Here is a 25,416-nt window from a genome sequence, read left to right as displayed (position 1 = left end):
AAAAAAAAGAATGACCTCATCCTTCAGTCACCTAAAATTGGTATTTTTCAGATGTCTAAAGAGTTAAGATTGAGGAGTTCCATCTGTCTGAGAAATTTCCCAGAGCCATGGTTCCCACTGGCATTCTGTCTCTAAATCTAAGCGCAATTACAGTGTGGTGGCTCCATGAATCTTCCAGGACCACAGTCAGAGCAGGTGGCCTGTGGATCCTGGGCCTCAGACCTGCTCAGGATCTCGAGGTTTGGTCCATTTGGCCTCCATCACAGCCTCTTTGTCTCAGCCACACAGGGATACTGTCCCTCTCTCGACCCACACTGCCCTTCAGTACACTCCTGTGTTTCTCCTCCTCCTCCCATTCATCTCCCCACTGTCCACCTCTGTCCCTGACCTTGACACCATTCTCCCCAGTGCCCTCACTCCCAGCATCCTCAACCTGTCCCCCGGAGCATGGCCCAGTGCCACGATGTCATCCCTCCACATACCACCAGCTTGGAAGGGAGAGGAATGACCATCCTGGCAGTCACACCTCTGGCCCCAAGGGTGCAAACCCTCCTTTTTCATGTGTATGCCCCCACCATGCTGTCAGATGGACCACCCACCTATCCGTTGTGTCTGCTGGATTCTCGGCCACTGCTCCACATTCAGCGATTTCAGCATTGGGCTCATTCTTGCCCTGCACCCAAGTTCTAGTAACATCTTGACTGACTTCAAGACTGGTGGAGGTACTTCATTTAAGCCCCAGCCCTGCAGTTTCTTGACTTCCCATTGGTCCCTGCCTGTGGGAATTAACTCACCCACACCAGCAGACACATGGCCAATCTTAGGATCATTCACCTGTTCATCTTACTCCAAATGATGACTGACTTCCCTCCTTCCTTTCATACCCTGGTCACTGAAAAGAGAGGCCTTTCTCACATGGCCATAGTAAGTGAACATTTCAATAGCGAACTAAACCAACCAATCTCTTCATTCTTTAGTTTCCCCCCTAATTCTCTACTCTTTCTCCATCTGTTTTATGTTCCTCATTTCCTCCAACCAAATTAACTGGTATTGCCCAGTGTGGTATCCTCCCGCTCGCACGTCTCATATAGCCCATAATCCACCTGGTTGATCTGACCACTGTCACGACCACGCACACGCCACTCGCTCAGAAATCTCTCTTTTTCACTCGGTCCCACCCATCCAACCTCATGTGGATCATTTTTTTTTTTTTACTTCTCAGCTGAAACACCTCATCTTCTAGTCTACATCCCTGCTGCCTCTTAAACTCCCTGTCTCAGGGAGGCTCAGTACTGTCTACCTAATCTCACACATCACAGCAGAGGGGTCATTCTAGAACCCCCTTTCTGCATCTTTCTCACATCCAGCCAAACACATCTTAAATTTCTTGCCAAATACCTTCCTACTGCATCCTGTACCCTTCATCTCTACAAGGGCCAACATTTCGGAGACTCATGATTTCTCACTGTTGTTTCCACAGTTGTCTCCCGGCAGGCCCCTTTCTTCTTGTGCCCCTGGTATCTTCTCTGAGTCCATTCTCCACACAGCTGCGAGGGTGATTTTCCTAAACCACACATCTGACGCTGTCACCTTCCTGATTAAAACAACTCAGAGTGTGTCATAGAACATCTGTCAATATCTCTAGTATCTTCTCTCACTTTTTTTTTTAAAGATTTTATTTATTTATTTGACAGAGAGAGATCACAAGTAGGCAGAGAGGCAGGCAGAGAGAGAGAGAGAGGAGGCCCCCTGCTGAGCAGTGAGCCCAATTGGGGCCTCGATCCCAGAACCCTGGATCATGACTCGACCTGAAGTCAGAGGCCTAACCCACTGAGCCACCTAGGCGCCCCTTCTCTCACTTTCCACTCCAGTAACACCTAATTCCTGCCCACAGCTCCAGGTTTGAGTGTCTCATGTTCTTCTCCTTTGAAGTTTGCGGATTGTTACCTTTCCCCCAATGCCCCTGCCTCAGACAGGGGTCTGAGCTGTAACCAGCGGAGCCCACTCTCACTCAGTTAAGCAGCAAGTGCATTCATTAGCGGATACTGGATAGTTCCAGAACCTCTGGGAAGGACGGAGCATCTGGCTGAAGGCAAAGCAGGCGAGACCGATACCAAAATTACATCACTGATCTTCCCCCAAGCCATGTCCGGCTTCCAGAAGACATGTATGTAAGAAGCAGGGACACTGAGCAAGGAGCTTCTGTTTGTACGTCTCTGAGCCCAGGGTCTCTCCCACCCATGCTGTTTCCTTCTTAGGAAACGGGCTCCACGGGCGGCTTCTATCACATCAAACCTCCGTCATGGTGCTCGCTTGCCTGGAATCTAGCAGCGAGGGAGACATGGAAACTAAGCACTAGCTTCCACCTTAGGGAAGCACTATTTGGAGAATAAATATAAGAAGTTGAAAGGAGCTAAATGGGCACATTTATCTCTCCTGTTTCTTTATGTCTAATACCTGCTTGTCCATCAAGAAGTGTTGTAGAAATCATCTCAGGCACAGAACCCTGATCCCTGAGCTTGGAGATCACTCTTCCTTTCCCTGGATCTTGTGCTCACCTCCGTGGAGACTTAGACCACTGTTTTCGCGATTATTTTTAGAAATGTCTCCACCTGATCTCTCCAGACTTGGGGCACTGACAGAAATGGGGAGTGCAGAGGCTGCGTTGTGAGCTGGAGAGCCAGGCAAAGTGCGGTGGAAATCCTTGTTCTGCACTTACCGTTGGGCCCCTGGAAGATGCCCGTGGCTTCGTCCGTAGAATGGGGACAAGAATACGGAGCGTGTGATCTTTCTGTGAAATCGAAAATGAATGTTTACGGGTTGCGCATCACAGCACGGGAGCTCAGTGGGAGCCCTGTAAACAACACTACATCCGCTTCTGCTTCTGCCTGGGAAACAGAAGGCGGGGGAGTTATTTTCTCAAAAGCCAAATAGTGTCTGCAATCATAACTTTTCTCGTGTGACTCAGAAAGTGGCTCCAGTAAACCGAATTCCAGAGAAGGACAAGTCCCTTCAAGGAGAAATGGGATACCCGGGTAGTTCGCTCCCCTCAGCAGGAGGAGGGCTGCGGCCCAGCTCCTGACACTGTGAGCAAGACCTGAGCTCACATATTGGCAGATTCTGAAAGGCCCAGCCGGTGTGGCTGTGACGCAGGGGGAAGGAGTGGAGGACACTGGACTGAGAGAAACTGAACTCACGCCGAAGCCTTTTTTCATGACCCTCGACTGAGTGTTCAGAAGAAAGAGGGAGGCGAGAGCCGAAGCCGGGACAGAGACCCCCGTGATGGGTGGAGCAGTGGTGCGGGAGGCCACCGGCACCTCCACCTCCGGGGCAGGGGCGCAGGGACACACCCCAAATGCCCGGCCTGACTTCCCAGGCCGCTCTCTCTACAAATCATTAGTCCAGGGCCCCGAGGAGACCGGCAGACGGTTCTGTCTCCGCGGCAGGAAGACGTCCCTGCTTCTGCAGCAGGAGCGGGAGCCCTCGTCCTCTGTCCCCGCAGGAACTTATCCCCTGAGACAGACTCCAGTTTGCTTGAGGTGATGGGAGGCTTCAGGACGTCCCACCCTGCGGGCTGGGAGCGGAAGGGAAGGCGGCCTGCCGGGACCGGGCTGGGGTCCGCAGAGGGGAGTGAGCGCGGGCCCGCGGGCTGGTGGCGGGAGCACCTGCCTGCGCGCGGGAAAGCGGGGGGTGGGGGACGAGTTGGGGCATCCGCGGGGCCGCCGGCGGGGCCGCACCGAGGTGACCACTGGTTACCCGCGGGACAGATCCCCGAGCAAGGGCTTCCGAGAGCTTCCGGGACAGGGAACACATCCACCTTGCGGGGGGGCGGGTGACGCACCCCAGCCCCAGAGACCGGGGCTGCTGCACCGCGGAGCCGCCCAGACCCGGCTCCCGGCAGCCGCTCTTGGCCACTCCTCTGTGACGCGGACGGACCAAGTGCGCCTCGTCCCGCCGGCTGTGCGCGCCCAGCGAAGGAGGGAGTCCGAGGAGCAGCGGCTAGTGGGAGCCTCGGACTCGTGGCCGAACCTGACGGAGGCGATGGGAGCCGGGGGACCCGCCAGCCGCGCTGCCTGCAGTGCGGGGGCGGCTCGTGGGCGTCGGCGCTGGACCTGCGGGACCTGATGCGGCGGTCAGCACAGGGTCGCCGGATAGACTCGCCGCGGGCGTCGTGGGGGATCCCACGTGTGCGGAAAGAGCCACACATCGGGGAACCAGCAGCTCAGAGGGCTCTGTGTGAGGCGACAGACTCACAGAAGGAAGCCTCCCGAGTCTCCTGCGCGCTGGGTTACACTGGGGGCAAGACCTGAGCTCAAATGTTAGCTTCTAGACCGGACTGGGCAGTTTCAGCGAACCATTACCGTTTTAAACCATTCACTCACTCAAAAAGCGTTTATAATGGGGTTGAGCATGAAAAATAGGTTATTTCTTTAAAGGAATTGAACTTCTCTTCCAGGGCCAATGAGGTCAAAGAGGCATTTGCTGCAAGAGTGAAATTTAAGGCCGAACCAAAAAGTCAATAATCAAGGTAAATAACATTTTAAATATTTTTAAGCATCAGAATTTTTGTAAAATGTGTCTAAAATTCAAATACATAGAAAATCTAGAGTTTCAGGTAAACCATCTGAACCAATGTTAAAGAAAAAAAATGTGTCCCTTTTTACGTGGTTTTTTATGTTTGATGGTTAGCTTTATTGTAGAATATTAAGGTGGTCAAAAAAATATTCAAAATTTCAGGGCGCCTAGGTGACTCAGTGAATTAAGCCTCTGCCTTCAGCTCAGGTCATGATCTCAGGGTCCTGGGATCAAGCCCCACATCAGGCTCTCTGCTCAGCCAATAGCCTGCTTCTCTCTCTCTCTGTCTCTGCCTGTCTGTCTGCCTGCTTGTGATCTGTCTGCCAAATAAATGCATAAAATCTTTAAAAAAAAGAGAGAGAGAGAGAGCGAGAAGGACATACACAGTTATCAGATGAAAAGAACTGTGGGGTCACCTACTTTTTTCTTGATCTGGCTACGTAAGTCTATACTCTTTAGTTTTAAGTCATAGAAACTCCAACTCAAACAACTTAATCACCCCACCCAGGTGATGGTAGGGGGGGGTGTTCTAAAATTTAAACCAGGATTTAATTTATCAAGGCTTGACTGAGACCAATGAAAGGCTTTTAGTAATGATGTTTCCACACTGCACCATGAAGGACCACCGGGAAAGCAGCAGGTTCCATATGGAGGCAGAAGTAAGAGGGATTAAAAAGCCAAGGCCCAGCTTCTGTAGGAGTTTCTGCCAGAGAGATGAAGCAGGGCAGGTCAACACTTCTGGAGTGGCCAGTCTGAATATGGCAGCGGGACCTACACGCTGGGCCTGTCTCTAGGTGCCTGACTCCTGACACCGGGTTGATTGCAGGTAGGCAACAATACTGGCTTGGTCTGTGTGAGTTTGATAAAGCAAGTCCTGGGGGTCTGGGCATTGGTTGGTTTGCATGTGAAAGGCCTGTTCCAGCCCAAGACTGCACAGCCCCTGAGAACTGGCTAGTCAGGGGAGGGAGAGTCTCTCCCCAGATGACAAAGGCCAGAGCATGAAGAAAATGGAAAATTAGAAGATATGATTCATGTAATTGACCTTGTGGTGACAAAGGGACAAATCACCAAATCCAAGAAAAGGCAAAACAGGGAGAAAGTCATTGATTTGTAAGGCTGAAAATTCAGATTCATGTCCAGTATTAGGTGAGGTTTGATCCAGCAGTTCAGATGACATCCTCAAGGACTCAAATTCATCCTCCCTATTCAGTCTTCCCTGACAGGCTCTATGCAGAGACTTCCCAACTGCCCCCTTCCATGTAGCCAAAACAGCTTTATACCTGCCCAGACAGCTCATCTTTATGGAGAGCTTAGATGTCAATAGAAAGCATGGAAACTTGTCTTTCACAGAAGGTCCAACAAATACACTGGTTTTGAATGGGTTATGTGCTTGAATTTGAACCAACCATTGTCACAGGAGAGTGGATATGTGGATGGCCTTGAGCCCATCATATCTACTCCTACAGTGTGACATCAAATTAACAAATTGACATCCCTTCTTGGACTCTGAAGATGAGAGATAACAATGATTCCTGGGCGGTGGGGTGGGGGGGATCAGTAAACCCAGGAAGGGGACATAGATGCTGGGCATCCAAAAAAATGTCCATTAGTTAAAATTTTTCACATTCCTGGTACGAGTACTTTGGTCACAATAGTAAGAGAGTCCAGAGTCCTCTTCCTCTCAGTAGAGACTAGCTTAGCTGGGCAGACAGGAAGTTATACACAATTGTTTAACAAGTGGAGTAGACAGGTATCACCAGTTCCAGTTTGGTTACCTTACACAGTCCTTTCACTAAAGTACCCTCTCTCACATCTTGGCCCACGTCAAATGTTCCATTTTAGCAGCACCCTTGGGATGAAGTGGGGGATTTTTAAAGGCCTCTACAGGGCGAGTATGTCAGAACGGAAATCTTTATCATCCTGTTTATTCGCAGAACCATCAAAGGCTCATGAGCTCTGGGGCGGGACCCAGGTCATCTTTAATAGGAAAGAAAATCCTCTGGATGGTCCCATTAGCTGAGAGGCTGCAAGGCTAAGCCTGGTCTGCCCCCAGTGCATTGTGTACTGTGCGACCCAATGAACAGAGTCCCTGAACACACGCTTGGCTGCCAGGGCCTGCCCTGCGGTTAGGGAGCACTTCTCAGACAGCTGGCAATGAGCCATAAGCTGGGTGGACTGGCATTTTAACATTTTAACTCGAAAGATCTTCAGGGAGACTTTGAAAGACATAGAGATACCATTTTTTATATGATAAAATATTCTAATTTTATTCAGTGAAATTAATTTCAGTATTTTAAAATTATGGTATTGAGTGATGGAAATGACAAAGTCCCTGGATCTGAAAAAGCTTTGCTCTGTTGATGGTCACTCTGGGATAGAAAATGAAAAGGTCGAGGGTGAAAGCTACATGATCAAAGGCAAAGGGAAGGGAAATGTGTGAAGTGTTTGGAGAGCAGCTTGACAAATGTATTTTAGTGATGTAGGTAGGAGAACATCTTAAACAGGGCAAAGAACGTTTGAGGACATTTCATTTGATTCAGAGGGAAGGGGGACTCGTGAGAGGGAAGACGAGTTTCTAGTATCTTTGAGCTGATTTGTAGTTTTAAGCTGACTAATAAGGAGGCAGCGACTTAGACACACTGAGGGCCCGCCACGCCCCCGCTGATAGAAGAGCACTGAGACGGGACCTGTGGTCTTTTCCAGAACTCTTGTCTTTCATGATCTCGTGTTCCGTTGATTCTCAGGATGTAACGAAAGCAGTTCTTGGGGAAATCTATTCAGGAAGTGTCGTGCAGGGAGGATTAGAAAGGAAGAGGCAGGAAGCTTCTGGAATTGACGGTCAATGCCACTGCGCTAAGGACGACCTGGGAGGTTGGAGGCTGCAGATGGACTTTATATTCCAACTTACTCATTTTTTTAAAGGTGAATGGGTCACATCAGAAAAATGGTAATAATAATAATAATAATAATAATAGTAATGAAGGTATTTCCTAATGAAATTCATTAAGAAAGTTATTAGAACTTCTTTTATCAAAATTCAAATTGTGTAATCATCATCTTTTCTCATGTCTCGCTGGTCACGATCCCTCTCTGGATGGGGGTAAATTAATCTCTGGAGACTTCGGCAGCCAATTTAGCATTTAGCCACCTTCCCCCCCAACCCCCCCGAAGATAGGTCTTCTCTGGTTGTCTCTTCGGTGTACATATGCTAAACCCTTTCTGATACGCACCCCAAAGAGATATATTCCACCTTCCTCCTCTGGATTTTAATGAAGCCTCTAAACCTCCTGGAGTATATGTGTATAAAGGAGCACACAGGTCAGAAAGAAAGTTAGAGATTGAAAAAGCAAACAGGCGGTTAGTATTCTGGGAGCTTTAGGAGGTACAACTTGTGGTCCGAGAAGAGAGACTGGAAAGCCTGGACAAATTACAAGTGACATAATTAAAAAAAAAAAAATTGTGAAGGCCAGAAAGGCAGGAAAAGGTAGCTATTCATTCGAAATGAAGTATTCTCAGAGCACTAGGATCTGTTTTTCTACTCAGGATAGAAGTGACGAAGCATGAAGAGGTGGAGGCATGAAAAGAGGGGAGTAGCAAAGCCGGATAAAATGGACAAATGAGGCAGAAGGTGAGAGAAGCGAAGCAAGAATTCTCTCCAGTTACAAAGACCGAGTGTTCAGTTTCCAAGAAAAAGCCTGAGAGCATGCTCTGTCCCTGCAGATGGACGGGCCCTTCCTTCTTCTAACTCAGCATCTTGACTGAAGGGTATCCTCAGGAGCAGGCTGACCACAGACTGAGTTTCCGTGAACCCCCGGCCAACCTGTAGACCGGAGGAACCCAGCCGAGACCCAAGCCACCCACAGGAGTTCAGTCTCGTTTCCTTTAAAATGCAGAGCAACGGGAGCCACGGAGCACCCGTGTGGTGATGAAAGAGGAGCTGCGAAACCCCTGGGATGCATTCCAAGTGTGCCTGCCCAAGTGTGCCAGCCAGGTTTTCTAGTGGAGGGACCAATCCAATCCTGGGGGAAGGTTAAGGAAAGCCAAGGCTCTTCAACCAAGGCTCTGGAAGACAGGAAGCGGCTGCTTGAAAAAAAAAAATCTCCTCCAGGAACTTAAAGATTGGCCACCCAAAACAGTCTTCATGTTTGCTTCTAGGGAATTGCAGCCTACTGACCTTCAGTCCAAATGCTGACAGCACCTTGCATTTAAGTAGCAGGTTAGAGGTTAGATAGGGTTTTAAAGCAAACTACAAACACAGGTGGGGCAGGTGTCGCGGTGCCCACTGTACAGATGAGGAGATGCCACCGTGGGGCGTGTGAAAGGACTTCTCACACATGGTCTGCGGCAGAGCTGCCCTCGAAAGCCCTGCTTATGACTGCACCGCAGACTTTCACTCCTGCTGGGAGGCCTTACGGTCAATATTGGCATTTCCTTTTTCAAGAATGTAACCGAATTGATGAGGCAATTTTTCCTTTCTTGTAAAAGTAGGGATAATATGACTTAGATCAAGAGTTGTTCTGGAGAGCGAATAAAATCATGTAGGAAGAGCCCCGAGCACAGTGCCTGCCCCAGATGTGAGCACTCACAGATGAGGCTCTCTTACAGGCTTAAAAAACCTCAGTCCTCAGAACGCTGATATCACTGTAAACGGTAAACTTTCAGATAGTTAGTATAGGCAGATTTCATTTCTACGGCAGAAGCATTTATTTTGGTTATAAAAAAATAACACTATTTCAAAGTCAAAGTAATGAAGCAGAAGTATATTTTCTCCTTAGAGGTCCCTAGTCCAATCTCACACATGGTATCAAGACATTCTTAAATTAACAAGGAACAAATGCAGAATCCAGGTCATATCTGCCAACAGAAGAGATGGATTAAAGCTACACTGTCAGCCCTGGAAATCAGAGAATACAAAATGATCTCACATAGAGAGTCTCAAGGTTAGTGCACAGGGAGACCACCTGGACTGTGGAAACAGCACCTGCAGGGGGACTGAAGGCAAGCCACCAGTTTAAAAGCAAGCCCTTGGTCTCAGAACACATACCCCAGGGACTGAAGATACAAAACTCTGTTCCTCAGGGAGGGGGTGGAGACAATATATACCACAGACTTTCAGTGTTCCTTTTCTGAGTCTCAGACCCAAGAATAATACTCCATAGTACAGAGTAGGTCAGACAGTGCGTGGCAAGTGCATCCCTAAACCATTTACACACAGCTACTACCATCATCGTCATCATCACCAACTGACACAGAGGACATACTCCCCCTCCCCCACCCCCAAGCCCACATAGCTACTAGGACTTATTTAAAAAGTAACCATTCATTGATTTAAAGCTCATGGACTACTGGTACCATTTCTATATCGGTACCATTTTTACTAGCTTCCACCTTCATTTACATTAAGATTTAAGTACATGGTTGAAATGAGCATTTTTCTACTGAAACTTAAGATTATGAATTCAAAGAAAAAAGGGAACTAAACCTTATGCAGCACGTGCAGCTTTGAAAGCATCAACAGCTAGAGGAATGAACTGCTTTTCAAAGTGACCCACCTTGGGTAAACTGATATTCCCTGCACTATGCTCGGAGTCTCAGGTTAGAGATATAGACACGGGGATAAAATACCTAAACATCTTCGTCACTCCCTACGTTCAATATACTACACACGAATGTTACATAGTTAAAGGTTTTGGCCATTTAAGTAACTACCCATTTAAATATCTGAGGTTTTTAATATTCTGAAACTACAACCAAAGCTCTCGAGGGGGAATCAGGCTAGGAAAGGGTTTCTGCCCCTCAGCAGTACTGCTGTTTTGTGCGGGACCATCTGGAGGCGGGAGCCCTGTGCACGGCAGGACACAGGTAGGCCAGGTGGGCTCTACTCGCTCCATGCCAGTAGCGGACAACCAAAAATATCTCTAGCTGTTGTCACAGGTCTTCCGGGGGGCAGAATCACCCCCTTCTGGGAACCGAGCTAGAATTGTACGTGGATGGTAACTTGTCAACTCTGAGTGTACAGATGATACAAGATGCTATGTTATTTTACTCATTCAAGGAGTAGAGCACAAGGGTTTCTGCTATACTGTCTATGCTAGGGCCTGCCGCTGCTATGGAACACACGACTTCAGTATACAGGAACCCACACTTAATTGTCTTTTTCCTATCCCAAACACAGACATTAAACAGGAGAAAAACCAGAGCTAATCTTGCAACCATTTTTATATTACTGGATACAGAGAAAAATCTATGGTTTCCACACGTCCGCGCACCTTGGAACCGAGATCCATCAGGGCAAGTGTCCCTCCTTCTGAATTCGGAGTCTCTCCTTCTCCACTTGCAAGCGTTCCTTTTCAATCTGCAGCTTCTCCGACTCGAATTTCAAAAACTGCAGCCGATCTTTCTCCAGCTGCAAGCGTTCTCTCTCCAGTTTTAGCTTCTCTGCTTCTATGTCCTGCGGCTGAAGCACGGCCTTTTCCCCCTGGCCGAGTTCGTTCTCCGGGGCCGCTTTCTCCGCGCCCACGATCTGCAGCCTCAGCTTCTCGCGCTCGACCTGCAGCCGCTCCTTCTCCAGCTGCAGCCGCTCGTGCTCCAGGTCCAGGTGCCGCAGCCGCTCCTTCTCCACCTGCAGCCGCTCCTTCTCCACCTGCAGCCGCTCCGCCTCAATGTCCAGGCGCCGCTTCTCGAGCTCCAGCTTCTGTTTCTCGATGTTCACCAGCAGGTGGGGCTCGTCGTAGGCCGACCTGGACGGCGTGGAGTTCAGGGTAAAAAACTCGTCGATGTGGGGGAAGTCGGGGAGTTCGTTTTCCCTCCTGGAATCCGGTATGACGGACGACAACATTTCTTCCTCCTCCTCAATCTCAAACTAAAAGGAAAAAGCAACTTTCAGTTTTTATTTCGATTTCATCTTTGTTCATGTGTCTAAACGCGTCCTTCAGAGTTTCTGTATTGTTTTGAGAAAGTCATTTCTTTTGAATCTTGAAAAATATTTATAATAAATTACCTGATGTGACTAATACAGCTGACCCTTGAACACCTTGAGCTGGGCGGGTCCACCTGTTCCCCCCCCCCCCTTTTTTTTTTTTTGCTAAATACAGTACAGCACTGGAAATGTATTTTCTCTTATGATTTTCTTTTCTGTAGCTTACATTAAGAATACCACACGTGATAAATGTAGGAAAAAACAGGAGGTCATCAAGGGTTTGTGTTACTGTTAAGGCTGTGGGTCCACAGCAGGCTACTGGGAGTTAAGTTTGAGGGGCAGCGAAAACTTAACGGCTTTTCCACTTGCGAAGCCAGTGCGCCCCACCCCCCGCCCCCCGCCCCAGCCCCCATGTCGCTCAAGGGTCACCTGTATGCATCATTTAAAAAAAATTTTTTTTTTAAGATTTTATTTAATTATTTGACAGAGAGATCACAAGTAGGCAGAGAGGCAGGCAGAGGGAGAGGAGGAAGCAGGCTCCCCACTGAGCAGAGAGCCCGATGCTGGACTCGATCCCAGGACCCTGAGATCATGACCTGAGCCGAAGGCAGAGGCTTTAACCCACTGAGCCACCGAGGCGCCCCACCTATATGCATCATTAAGAGAAACATATTTAGGTTCAAAGACAGATTAATGTTATGGAGGAAGAAAAAATGGAATGACTTTCTTAGGAACTACTTTTAAGTGAGCTTGACAACTGGGACCTTTACTGTTCCTAAACTACCCTGAACTCCAACATCAGAACTAAAGGAGCGAAAAGAGAACGCGGACTCCCGAGCTACTACTTACTTCGGGACTCTGGGGATCTCTTTCTTCCTCTTCCACTTTGACCTCAGTTAAGGATCCACCGGCGTCCCGGAAATCCGCCACGTTCTGCCAATCGAAATTCGTATCATTGCGGAATCCAATCTTTTCATCGATCTCTTCGGTGAGAGAGTCATCCAGGTCGGATGTGGGGAGGGGAAACCCCGAGCCGACCAGCTTAATGTTCGCCTTCATCCTCTTCCTCTTCATAAGGGCCCGCCAGTCCAGGTACCGCCGCTTCACCTCGGTCCCCGTCCTCTGCTCGCCCTCCCCGACCGCGTTCACGCACTGCGCGATCTCCTCCCACGCCATCCGCTTCATCACGTTAATGGTCGTGTTGAGCTGCTTGGAAAAAATGACTTCTTTCCGTTTCGTGATTTCTTTCAAAAGGGTCTGAGTTTCTTGGACACTAAAATTGCTTTTCCTTTTCCTTTTCAACTGCTTCATTTTCCCAACGTAAGTGCAAAGAAGATGTGAAAAGCCGGGAAATGCGACAAAGCACAAGAACCAAGGGCACCCCCGGCTGGCCCTTTGTTCACATCAGAGTCTTCCGCTCATCTAGGAGCACAGGCGGGCGGGATGTTCCTGAGGAGAAAGAGGTCAAAGCCATCAGCCTGCAGCGTTCACGCAGGGAGCCATACCCCTGGCCGAAGACAAGCACACAGCTCTGCTCTGGCTCTGACCCGACCACCTCCCCGCGGTTCCCTCACCTGGGCTCCTGCCCTGGCGCCTGACCCCCACTTGTCACCCTTGGCCACCCCTGCTTCTCCACTCCCAAGCCATTCTCTCTTCCCACCCCACCGGCCGGCTTCCCGTTACCCATCGTCACCCTCCTCCCCTGTTCCGGGCCTCTGTTGCACATGGGTGCCTCGGCTGGGGAGGTGGGCACCTGCCAGAAATGAACGCCCTGCCTTCACATTAGATCCCAAGTTGCTGAGTGAACATTCTAAAACACTGGTAAAGGATCACATTTAATTAGTACTCTGGCCTACCATTCCTTATGTAATTTATATTAAAATATATATTTCCTACATATACTTATAAAAAAGGACAGAAGCAAAGTGACTTATACATTGTCACACCAGCCCAAATGTACTTCTTAGTACCTATGTCGCAGCTCACTTCAGAGAACTACTGAAGTGCAAACTTGGCTTTTGCCTTCCTCTACCATCTGTTTCAGCACTAGTGGGATCTGGGAGAGGATAGCCTACTTGTTCCAAGGGAGGTATCCTCAATATGTAACAATATGCCTAACAAACAGGAGGTACAAATACAACTTAAAACAAGGTGATTGGGGTTGGGAAAAGGCAGAAAATGAAAGAAAGTAACACAAGGAAGGTAAGCTAACAAAACAAACTTCAATGGGCAAAGCATTGTTTAAAATGTTTAAAAGGAAATGTTTAAAAGGAAAAGGCAGCCCCAGACAGTATGGGCAAGAATCAGTTTGTGAAACTAAGTGAAGCCTTTAGATAAATTCCCCACCCTTGATTATGCCAAAAAATGTGAGAACCTAACAAGTCATAAAACATTGTAAGGAGAGGGGCGCCTGGGTGGCTCAGTGGGTTAAGCCTCTGCCTTCGGCTCAGGTCATGATCACAGGGTCCTGGGAGTCCCGCATAGGGCTCTCTGCTCAGCAGGGAGCCTGCTTCCTCCTCTCTCTCTGCCTGCCTCTCTGTCTACTTGTGATTTCTATCAAATAAATAACTAAAATCTTTTTTAAAAAGTCTGTGATATTTATAAAAAAACATTGTAAGGAGAAAATTCTAAGTAAAAAGGCTTTGTTGCTACTATAGTCTGTATGGACCAATGATGAGTACGTAGGTTATCAAAGACATATTTTCAGTATGGAATCAGCAAGTTAGATGTCCTTAAAAATAGAACAGAGAGCTAAAATAATATCAAATTCTGTATCATATTAAATACAATGTATTCATGGCTTTTTGTTTCCAAAAGATAATGTTTCAGAGCATTTCAATAGTTTCTTGAACCAATTAAAAAGTGCCACCGTATTTTTAAGGTAAAAGCATGATAAAAATAAAAATATTTACCAGGAGATGAGATGAATAAACTACACACAGCGACACAGGGGCATACGTGCAGTAAATATTATGTTAGAGGATGGATATGGCTTAGCCCAACATTATTCCTGTGTACACCTATCTTAGATTTCCAGACAGTTTTGACGTAATTATGTGAAAACCTCTGACATCTTCTGATTACTGTAAGAAAGTACCCAAATCAGTGCACCCTGAGTTGAAATTTGGTCGCGATTTTTGCACGGAGAGAAGCTAAGCTATGTTTCCAAGATCTTTTTCCCCCCTGTCCTTTCCTTTGTATTTTGATGCTTATATAACAGCTTGGGGTTCTGTCATCCACCACCTAGTAACTTACTCAAATATTGATTGGGTTCCTCCTATGTGCCACGCGCATAGTCCCTGTTCCCAGTGCTGGGGATAGAACACGTCACAGAGCGGGAAAAGATGCCATTTTAGATGTCAAATACTACCCCGTTTATATCGGTTGTGTTCCCTGTCTTTACCGAAGGGAATTCGGCAACTGCAACCTCTAAAAACCCATAGATCTGGCATGCCCTAACACAGCCTTTCCAGGTCGGACATGGGTATAAGTAGTTGACTGAGGTAATCCACCGAAGGCCTAAAATAACTGGGGCCGTTGTTTTTTCGCGGACTAACACTTGAGAATGAAGTTCCTAAATACTGTGTGATAGGGCAGAATGAAGAGGTCCGAGGGAAATCAGGCGCCGTCAATTCTGGGTCCCCCTCTCCCCCCCAAAATAATATTTGTAAATTCGGTAGGCAGGTCAGAAAAGGAAAGCATCACAGAATATCCAAACTTTCCCCAGCCCCCTCCTCCCCGCGCCCACATCTCCTTCTAGGAAATTCCCGTCCCTGCCGACCAGGATGCGCTCTTCTCGGAAACTTGCGGTAGGTAAGTGAAGTTTACTTGGGGGCCACCTGTTACCAGAATGAGAGGACACCTGTCCCCCGGCCCCACCGCCTTCTGCGGGACCGCCCCGGCAGGGCCGCCGGGAAGACCCGGGGCCTCGGAGCTCCCTGGAGGCCACCCCGGGGGAGGTGGCGCCCGCCCGCCTCTGCCACAGCGCGGCGGCCGCACCTGCTGGGAGAGGTGGCGACCTGGAAGGCAAGTCTTCTTTCTGTTTACTAAAGAAGAGTCCCGACTCGGTGCGCGGGAAAGTCCCGCAGCCTGGGTTCAGCGGCCACAGCCCTCCCACCGGCCCCGGGCGGGCCGCTACTTCTAGGAGCGTCGTGGTCCCGCTGCGACGCAGATGCGGGGCCAAGGCCGGCCCCATGGGGACCGCCACCTGCCGCTGAGCCCCGCCGGGACCTTCCCCGCTGCGAGGGCACCCACCGTCCGCGGAGCTGCCGCCTCCTCCGGGACAGACTCTCTCACCTGCGACCCCGGCGGCACCTCCGCCCGATCGCCTCTGAAGGGGCTAGGAAAAAAAGATGCTTCATTGATGCCCCGCCCAACAACTTCGCCCGCCCCCTTGCCGCCACCCACTGGCTGGCGCAGCTGCCACTCGTTCTAGACGGCTCACCCATTGGTCCGGATGGTATTGCCATTTTGGCTGAGGGCCCGCCCCAGGTCTGGCCTCACAATGGGAATCGAGTCCCCAACCGGTTCCGGGTTAGTGCCCTGGAATTCCGCCCCCTTGCGATTCGCGGCCTCCCGCTCTGCGCTCAGGCGTTGGCGTGAGGCTCTGTCACTCAAGTGGGCTCTAGAAACCGATTGGCTCCTGGCGATCAGCCTGCGGCGCTTTTCCGCCTGATTGGGTCCCTGGCCATCCCGCCTCCAAACTCTACCCCTGTCCTTGACCCTCACCTATTAAAAGGGCGAAGAGGGGGTTGGAGAGGAAAACCTTGGCGTTGCCCCAGGTACTTTCAGGGTTTCTTTCACCTTCTGCTCCAGCAAGTGGGGCTTAGTTTGGCCTCAGCGAAATGCCCGTGGTTTCCTCACACCTCAGCCGGTCCTCACACTTGCCTCCAGAGTCCCTGGGCCCGTTGACCAGCTCTTGCTGGTTTCCCGCGCTCCTCGCCTTCCTCCCTGGCGGCCCAGTGCTGGCTGCCCGCCCCGGCTCTAGCGTCCCTGAGGGCTGTGTCTGTGGTCCCTCCTTCCCGCTGTCGCCGGGGCAGACATCTGGGCGTCCCTGGGCGCAGCCACACTCCTGACAGGAAGTGCAGACCGTCTCCCAGGAGCTGGGCTGCGTTTCCCTCTGGCTTCACTTGGGCTTCGTCTCCGAGCCACATGCCCCGCTTCTCCCTCTCGCCTTCCCCCACGTCTCGGCTCTCAGTCCCCAGCCTGGAGAGTGGCCCTGGGACGCCGTGTGCTCACCGCGGGGCCTCCGCCGGGAAAGGCCTCTCGCTGCCTCTTCCCTGCTGGGGAGGCCTGGGCTGGCAGTTCTGTCAGAAGGAAGCCCTCCTTTGTCTCCGCTCGCCGGCCTCCTTCCAAGCGGTCTCGGGTGTGGGCGGCCCGGCAGGCCGATGCTCAGTCCCATCTCCAGCTCTGGGGCTCCTGAGAACGCGTGCCGCCGGGTGTTGCCCAAGGCTGCACGTGCGTCCCCGCTCTGTACCTGTTCCGTCCTGCTGCAGCCCTGCCCCGGCGCGCCCCTCGCCTCGGACAGCTCCTGTCCCCTGGGCCCTGTGGTGGGTCTTCCTAGTGCACTGTGGTCGTGTCTCGGCCTACGCGGTGCCTGGAGTGTGCGAGGCACGCAGAAGGCTCTGGTGGGTCAATAATGGAACATTCCGGGGGAGCGGTGCCTGTTGTCGGGATTCCCGGAAGGTCGCGCCCATAAAAGCGAAGCCCCGGTGAGATACACTCCTGGAGATGGGCTGATCCGTTTAATCTTGCCGAGTTTCACTGGCGAGTCTGTGTAAGAAGCGTGCCTACACTTTTGCCTAAGTAGGACATAAACATGTTTTCCTGAAAATTACAAGAACTTAGATTTTTAGAATTTTGACTTTTGTTTGGGTGGGTGTTTCCCGGGTGAGTGCGGTGAGAAGGTGAGAAAACTATCCATCCCAATGATGACCGCTTTCTCTCTGTTCCCTTTCAGAGTCTGTCCGCTTCTTGAGTCTGTTCGCTTCTTGAGTCTGTTCATGGGCTTCATGAACATGGATAACACCTAGACCGTGGCAGTAAGTATTAAGACCCTTCTGCTTTCAGAGGAACTCTCGAAGGTTCCTGCAATCAAATCTCCATCTCTTTGCAAGGCCTTTTCCAGGTAGCCTCACTGTTTTTTCTCAGCTATGACTTGCAGGAGTGCATGTGGACCAACAAGGGGTCATGGAGGGTAATCTTTTTATGCCTAATACTAGGACCCTGTTATGAACCTGATAGTCTGTTAACTGATTTGATTTTTGTTTTTACTGATTTCAGAGTAGAGGTAAAACCCCAGCGTTCTTACACACTTATTCTAGAACTGAGCTGTCCAACTGTTGTAGCTGCTAGCCAGAAATGTGGCTAGTAGAACTGAATAACTGAAGTTTAGTTCTATTTAATTTTAATTAATTTTAGCTTAAAAACAATTCAATTCAGTCACTGGAAATGTTTGGAAAACTTGAGTTATGTGAATCTACTTTTTGAACTGTAATTTTTTTAAAAATTTAATTACAGATGGAATAGGGATGCCTGGCTGGCTTAAGGTGGTAGAACCTGTGCCTCTTGATCCTGGGGTCAAGCGTTCAATACTACACTGGGTATAGCACTTGCTTACTTGCTTACTTAAATACATATATACGTGCATACGTACAGACAGGATTTCTGATAAATTAGCATCCGAACTGAGAGGTACTGTAAGAGTAAAATAAACACAGGATTTCAGAGATTTAGTTTAAAAATGTACAATGCCTCATTGATGATTTTCATACTGATTACAAGTTAAATGATAAAATTTTGCATAATTGGGTTAAGGAAAATATATTCTTAAAATGAATTTTGCCTGTGATTTGTTTTTGTACTTTTTAAATTGAGGCTAATAGGAAATTTAATCTTATACATGTGGTTTGCATTATATTTCTGTTAGACAGGCTGTTCTAGGTTGTGCGTGGCCACAGCTTATTAAAAGTCTCAGAATGAGAATGTAATCGTTAGCTAAAATATTTCTATTTCACTACCTATTATTTAATCAAAGAGAAAGAAGAAAGTCACAAGTGCTGTCTTTCCTCCAAATGCAGTTTAGTTAAGAAACAAGTCACCCCGTTCCCATGATAGAACTTAACATTATATATGAACAGTCACCTCATCACGCTGTCTCTGCCCTCTAGGTTTGCCTGCACATGGCCTGCTTCTTCCTGGCCCATGTGGTACTCTTATTCCGCAAAACCTTCTTTTTCCTGACAACCTGAGAACAGATCAACTTGGCCTTTCTCTTAAGAGTTCTGTGCTTAATACATACTCTGTTTAGATGTTCACCGTCCTGCCCGCCCTGTCTCCCACTGAGCGCTAGCACCTAGCACCTGTTGGGCTGACAGAAGTGTATTTGTTGACTTGAACTGAACATTGACAAAGCAAAACTTACTGTATTTTGTCCTCTGTGATGTTCCACCAACTTACCTGCAATTTTTGTCATCCCTCAGTTAAATTATAAGGGGGTATAAAATGATATTGAATGTCTTCCGGCACAAATTTCATGTTTCTAGAAACTTTTACATTGAATGGAAAGCCAGTGTGGTTCTTAAAGAAAGTGTTGTGGTTCCTCTCCTTTGGTTTTTCTCTTATAACTGGAAAAAATAGGAAATGTTAGAACACAGGCTTTTAAAAAATGGTACTTATAACAGCAAGAGGTAGAGAGAGCAGATTTTAATTTTGAAGATCATTCTGGTACCAGATCTTGAGAAGTAGTTGGGTCCTGGTGTTCTGGCCAGCATTGGCTGAGGCTGGGTCGCCATTTTGTTTATGGTGGGAGGTTTGGTTCCTACTGGAGTAGCCTATGAAATAGTGTGGGCCAGTGCTTATTAGAAAAGTCATTCATAATAGTCTTCCAGAAAATCACCTGTACAGGGAGTTGCCCATGGGAGAAACAGATTGATTCCAAATCTATTCTTGTGATTTGGAATGTGTGCCCTGGTCACTTTCTATTTGGAGTCCGTTTTAAAAATTCACTCTTGGTGTATATACACTTTTGGTTTTTCTCTCCCGTTTGGCAGTCAGAGAGGCCTCTTGTTGAAAACAGTTTTAACGGTTTTGTGGTTTGACCATCTGTCTCTTTGAGTCCCCTGCAGAATGAGTTTTATTCGTGCAAAATAGCCTATATTTTAAATTGCCCCATTCCAAATATATACTGAATGTGTAGTGAAATTGATCTGACCCTTTTTTGCATTATATATCAACAGAAAAACTGCAGAAATGTCATTTTAATAATAAAGATTAATCACATTGTTTTCTCAGTTTGAGAAATTACTATGACTTTTTGTAACCTCTTGGTTGTTTTATGTGGATGCACATTCTTGAGTTCCTTCTATAAGAATTGTACTGAGTTTTGGAGCCGGGAGCTCATCAGTCACTGGCCAGTTCTCTTTCTTCATCTCATTTTGAAAATAATTATTGAATACTATTCCATGCCAGCCATTGCCCTAAGGGCTTCCTCTGCATGAGTCTATTTCACTATTACAAGAACCTTTCTATTCCTTCCAGTTTGTAGGGGAGGGACCTGAGGCTGAATGCTGGGAAGTGTGTCTCCCAGGCTGCACAAGGGAACTCGCATTTAAGCCCAGGTGGTCCCCACACTCACACCCCGTGCTGGGCCCTCACTCACAGCAGGTGTTACGGCTCCCTGCCAGGACATTCAGAAAGATTATAGAGGAGTAGAGAGAGACGACTCCTCTCCACCATACATACCAAATAACATCTTTTCCCAAACATTACTGGACTGTGTTATAAGCTCCTCAAAGGCAGGGATCATGTCCCTTATCTCTTATCCCCAGCACAGACCTTGCATTCACTGTTTGTTCCCAAACACGTTTTGATTTGGGCTTGTGGCATGGATGATGGTCGTAGAATCCCCTGGAGCCGTGGCCTTCGCCAGGAAATCCATCAGTAGTTAGGGGCTGACTGACAGCTGCTCTGTACTACACTGTCTGTTGCTTTTACTTCACTTTTTCGCCATTTTCCATGGAGAACCTTCTGAATACCAGAGCTGTATTGTCTCTAGGCAAAGTTTGTTCTTGACTTTTTTCCTGTTCCGATCATTTGTCCGTGAGGAGGAGTAATGGCTGTGGTCAGAACACATTAACACTAACACAGATGTAAGTGGGATCCTGAGTTGGCCCAGACAACTTGCCTTCGGTGACTCTGCTCATTTAATTGTTTTTCTTTAAGTGCTCTCTGTCCCCAGTGTGGGGCTGGAACTCATGACCTTGAGATCAAGAGTCACAGGCTGTCCTGACTGAGCCAGTCAGACGCCACTCATTTAAATTTTTAAGACAGGAGCCGTGATTGCTGGTGAGACTTTTTGGAAATAAGGAAAAAGGCTGAAGGGACACGGGGCGGTGCGGGTGGGGGGAGCATTTCACAGGATCTAGTAACAGAGAGCACCTCAAATTTTAGCTTGTCTCCCATTCCCAAACACACACTTTCTTAATACCCTTGAGCACGGTTCACTGTCTGCAAGGCCAAGAAATGAGAGTACAGATTTAAACCATAGTTAACAAGGTGGTTACAGGGGATCCAGGTTATTTGCCATTTTTCAAAATGATTTCTAACTTCATAAAAAGATAAATACAGAAGACTTTGTAATCCTACTTCCTTTATAATCTCTGTCTTTTATTTCTGTCCTCACGATGTCATCCTTTTGGGTCTGTCTTATAAGAAAGAGTGGTTTGTGACTTGTCTGGTCACTAAGTAGTGGTCGGCCTGAGACCACATCAGCAGGAGCCTGGCCCCCAGGTCTGGTTTCCCTCCCTTCTCCCATGGTCAGCTTCAGAGAATCCTGTTCTGCCACTTCAGAGAGCATATCAAACTATTTGATTTCTCAAAAACGTAATGATATGGAAGACAAAAGACAAAAAAACAGAAGATAAAATTCACCCGTGTTGTGTCTCTCCCCAATTCCTCCCATCCCCTTCATTCCTAGCTGGAAAATACCATAGCTACACTTGCTCGATGCTGACCAGGCACCAGACAGTAGTAAGTACTTCACTCATCTCGTCTTTTATAAGGGGCTTACAATTAGGGAAACTGAGGCATGGAGTTGAGGACACATCAGCATTTTATGAGAGAGGAAATGGAGGCTTAGGAGTTAGGAGGTTATCTTCAGGTCACACAGCAAGGCTGTGGGGTTACTGAGACCCCCTGCACGGATCCAGCCCCTTGTTTCCCCAAACCCTTGTGAAGACTTCCTCTCTGGGCGAGAAACGATTTTCCCAAGTTACCACTGAGCTGAAAAAAGCAGAAAGCAGTGGCCCCTTACAGAGCTGTTGATAACGTACCAGCAACTCCTGCAGCGTGAGCTGTAGGTCCAGACCGCCCTCTCAGAGGCTCCATGCCATCCCCTTCCAGATTCTCTACCTTTTCCGGGTTTTGGTTCTTGAACTACTCTTAGCTCTCCACTGTGGATCACTAACCTTCCTTTTTTTTTTTTTTAATTTTATTTTTTAATTAAGTTTAAAAATTTTTAAATAAACATGCAATGTACTTTTATCCCCAGGGGTACAGGTCTCTGAATCGCCAGGTTTACACATTTCATAGCACTCACCATAGCACATACACTCCCCAAAGTCCATATCCCCACCACCCTCTCTCCTGACCCCTCTCCCCGCAGCAACTCTCAGTCTGTTTTTTGAGATTGGGTCTTTTATGGTTTGTCTCCCTCCCAATCCCATCTTCTTTCATTTTTTTCTTTTTCAACCCCCTAAACGCCCCATGTTGCATCTCCACTTCCTCATATCAGGGAAGTCATATGATAGTTGTCTTTCTCCAATTGACTTATTTCGCTAAGCATAATACCCTCTAGTTCCATCCATGTCTTTGCAAATGGCAAGATTTCATTTCTTTTGATGGCTGCATAGTAGTCCAGTGTGTGTGTGTGTGTGTGTGTGTTTGTGTGTGTGTGTGTGTGTGAATATACACATATATATATATCGCATCTTCTTTATCCATTCATCTGTTGATGGACATCTAGGTTCTTTCCATAGTTTGGCTATTGTGGACATTGCTACTGTAAGCATTCGGGTGCACGAGCCCCTTCAGAGCACCATGTTTGTATCTTTAGGGTATATACCTAGTAGTGCAATTGCTGGGTCATAGGGTAGCTCTATTTTCAGTTTTTTGAGGAACCTCCACACTGTTTTCCAGAGTGGTTGCACCAGCTTGCATTCCCACCAACAATGGAGGAGGGGTACTAACCTTCCTTTTTGTACCCCTCCTTCTGCATGGCATTCTCACCACTCTCTCCCCTGCTTTTTCTTCTAAATCTCTCCCTTTTTTCTCATTAATCAAAAATGCATACTGAAGCATGTTTCTACTCTTGCATCTCGTGATTGAATAATTAGTAATAATCTGGTTGCTAGTCATAAGTTTCAGAGTGGACAAGTAACAGATTTTATCATATTTTCTTCAACACAAAAAGCCCCTGAAAACCCCAAGTAATTTCTTTACTAATTTTGGTGGACCCTTAGTTGCCATCATCCTACTATGTATTTCTCCTAAAAAGAAACAAAAGTTCTCCTTTATCCATTACTATTTGAGGTTAAACTTCAACATCTCATAAATTAGGGGGATGTATATATGCGTTTAAAAGGTTGATTTTCTTTTAAGTAATCTCTCCACCCAACATGGGGCTCGAACTCACAACCCCGAGATCGAGGGTTGCATACTCCACTGACTGAACCAGCCAGGTGCCCCAAAAAGCTGACTTTTAATAAGAAAAACCTGCTTTTCTTTTGTTGTACTGAGTTTTTGCCTATGTTTCCATTTGTTTTTTTTTCCAGGTTGATTAAAGTGCAGTAAAGTGTGCCTCCTATCATGTGTGTCCCAGTGCTAGAGAACATTCTCATGCATCTTGGGCATTAATAGTTAGGCCCTCCCTTCTCCTTGCAGGGTGAGAGGGGTTTTATTTTAATCGAATTTGGAAATGGTGTCAGAATACAAGGTTTCATTACTATAGCAACAGGGAATAATGGAAAGACTAAATGTCAGACACATTCCAGGTTGTCATAGTAACAATCAGTTGCTTTCCCAAATATGTTTACTGTTCCCTTCTGGTCAGTTTTTATTTTTATTTTTTATTTATTTATTTTTTTTTTAAAGGTTTTATTTATTTATCAGAGAGAGGGGGGGAGACAGCAAGCACAGGCAGGCAGAATGGTAGGCAGAGGCAGAGGGAGAAGCAGGCTCCCCGCTGAGCAAGGAGCCTGATGTGGGACTCGATCCCAGGACGCTGGGATCATGACCTGAGCTGAAGGCAGCCGCTTAACCAACTGAGCCACCCAGGCGTCCCGTTTTTAAAATGTACTCGTCAGTATGAATGCTCAAAAAGGGGAGAAAAAGTTCAAAGTCATTTAAGAAAGAAAGAAGCCCTTCAAGAGATGAAAGCAATTTGCTTTACTCTCTATTATTTAATAAGAAGTCCACAGAGTCCAGAAAAAGGCTATATATGGGAAGTAGAAATTCTCATTTCTGTTCAAATGAGCGTTCCTTTTATTTGCAGTCAGGGAAATTGAAGTGTGGAGTTTAAGGCATGTCTGTATTATCATTTCATGCTATTTCAAACCATTTTTTCTGAGCTCCTGAAAATAGTGAATTCTGCCCCCATCGAAATGGAGAACTTTTCTTCTGAGTGGCAGCCCTTGAGGGCCTGCCCCTGCCAGGGAAAGCAGGCGAGGTCAGAAAAGCAGGCAGTGGTTGATGCCAGCCCCTTGATTACCTTCCTGCACTTTCTAGCAGCCTCTTCCCCTTCGTCCATCCCCTCCTGGACAAATCATTCTCCTAGTAACTTATCAGGCCCCCCCCATCCCACAACTGACCAGTGACCTTGATTTCTGCCTTTCTGTTCCTCTTCCCCTGATTACTTCCACCAGAGTGGGGAGAACATGAGCCATGGTCACTGTCATGTTTGAAAATGCTGTTCCTAGTACAGTGCCTGGCTCATAGTAGGATATAATAAATCTTAATTGAGTGAATGAGCTTCCATCAAATGATATCCTTTGTTTAGGTGTGTGTGATTTTTCTGGTATACTTTTTTTAATTAAATATTTTTATTAACATATAATGTATTATTTGCCCCAGGGGTACAGGTCTGTGAATTGTCAGGCTTACACACTTTACAGCACTCACCATAGCACATACCCTCCCCAATGTCCATAACCCAGCCATTCTCTCCCTACCCTCCCCCCACCTCTCAGCAACCCTCAGTTTGTTTTGTGAGATTAGGAGTCTCTTATGGTTTCTCTCCCTTCTAATCCCATCTTGTTTCATTTTTTCCTTCCCTACCCACCAAACCCTCCACTCTGCCTCTCAAATTCCTCATATCAGGGAGATCATATGATAATTGTCTTTCTTGGATTCACTTATTTCACTCAGCATAATGCCCTTTTAGTTCCATCCACATCGTTGCAAATGGCAAGATTTCATTTCTTTTGATGGCTGCATAGTATTCCACTGTGTGTGTATGTGTGTGTGTGTGTGCATATGCGTGTGCACACCTGCTTTATCCATTCATCTGTGGTTGGACATCTTGGTTCTTTCTGTAGTTTGGCTGTTGTGGACATTGCTGCTATAAATATTTGTGTGCATGTGCCCCTTCATATCACTACATTTATAACTTTAGGGTAAATACCCGGTAGTGCAATTGCTGGGTCATAGGGTAGCTCTGTTTTCAACATTTTGAGAAACCTCCATACTGTTTTCCAGAGTAGCTGCACCAGCTTGCATTCCCACCAACAGTGAAGGAGGGTTCCCCTTTCTCTGCATCCTCTCCAACATCTGTCGTTTCCTGATTTGTTAATTTTAGCCATTCTGACTGGTGTGATGTGGTCTCATTGTGGTTTTGATTTGTATTTCCCTGATTTCCAGTGATGTGG

At 47.4% G+C, this 25,416-nt stretch overlaps 1 protein-coding gene and 1 long non-coding RNA gene across 4 annotated transcripts in view; one reads left to right on the top strand and one right to left on the bottom strand.

Moving 5' to 3' along the window:
- Window positions 1-9,245: 9,245 nt before the first annotated feature.
- On the bottom strand, window positions 9,246-15,876 carry MSANTD4 (Myb/SANT DNA binding domain containing 4 with coiled-coils). 3 transcript variants are annotated; one of them, XM_059418379.1, is made up of 3 exons: window positions 15,791-15,876; window positions 12,344-12,943; window positions 9,246-11,437 (listed from the first exon to the last, which is right to left on the bottom strand). In XM_059418379.1, the coding sequence occupies exons 2-3, from the start codon at window positions 12,803-12,805 to the stop codon at window positions 10,862-10,864; spliced, it is 1,038 nt and encodes a 345-aa protein (XP_059274362.1). In that variant the 5' UTR covers window positions 12,806-12,943; window positions 15,791-15,876; the 3' UTR covers window positions 9,246-10,861. The 3 variants fall into 3 exon arrangements, with proteins under 3 accessions (XP_059274362.1, XP_059274345.1, XP_059274354.1); XM_059418362.1 differs by having other exon boundaries at window positions 15,749-15,846; XM_059418371.1 differs by having other exon boundaries at window positions 15,494-15,838.
- Window positions 15,877-16,169: 293 nt separating this feature from the next.
- The window catches only part of LOC132013199 (uncharacterized), a 30,679-nt gene continuing 21,432 nt past the window's right edge, over window positions 16,170-25,416 (top strand). The window contains exons 1-2 of the long non-coding RNA XR_009402916.1: window positions 16,170-16,275; window positions 17,454-17,535. This is a non-coding gene — a long non-coding RNA (uncharacterized LOC132013199). The remainder of the gene's footprint in view (window positions 16,276-17,453; window positions 17,536-25,416) is intronic.

Source organism: Mustela nigripes, chromosome 1, assembly GCF_022355385.1.
Source record: "Mustela nigripes isolate SB6536 chromosome 1, MUSNIG.SB6536, whole genome shotgun sequence".
NCBI classification, from domain to species: domain Eukaryota; kingdom Metazoa; phylum Chordata; class Mammalia; order Carnivora; family Mustelidae; genus Mustela; species Mustela nigripes.
Note: the sequence above shows the minus strand (reverse complement) of the source record. Positions and strands in the feature narration are given on the sequence as shown.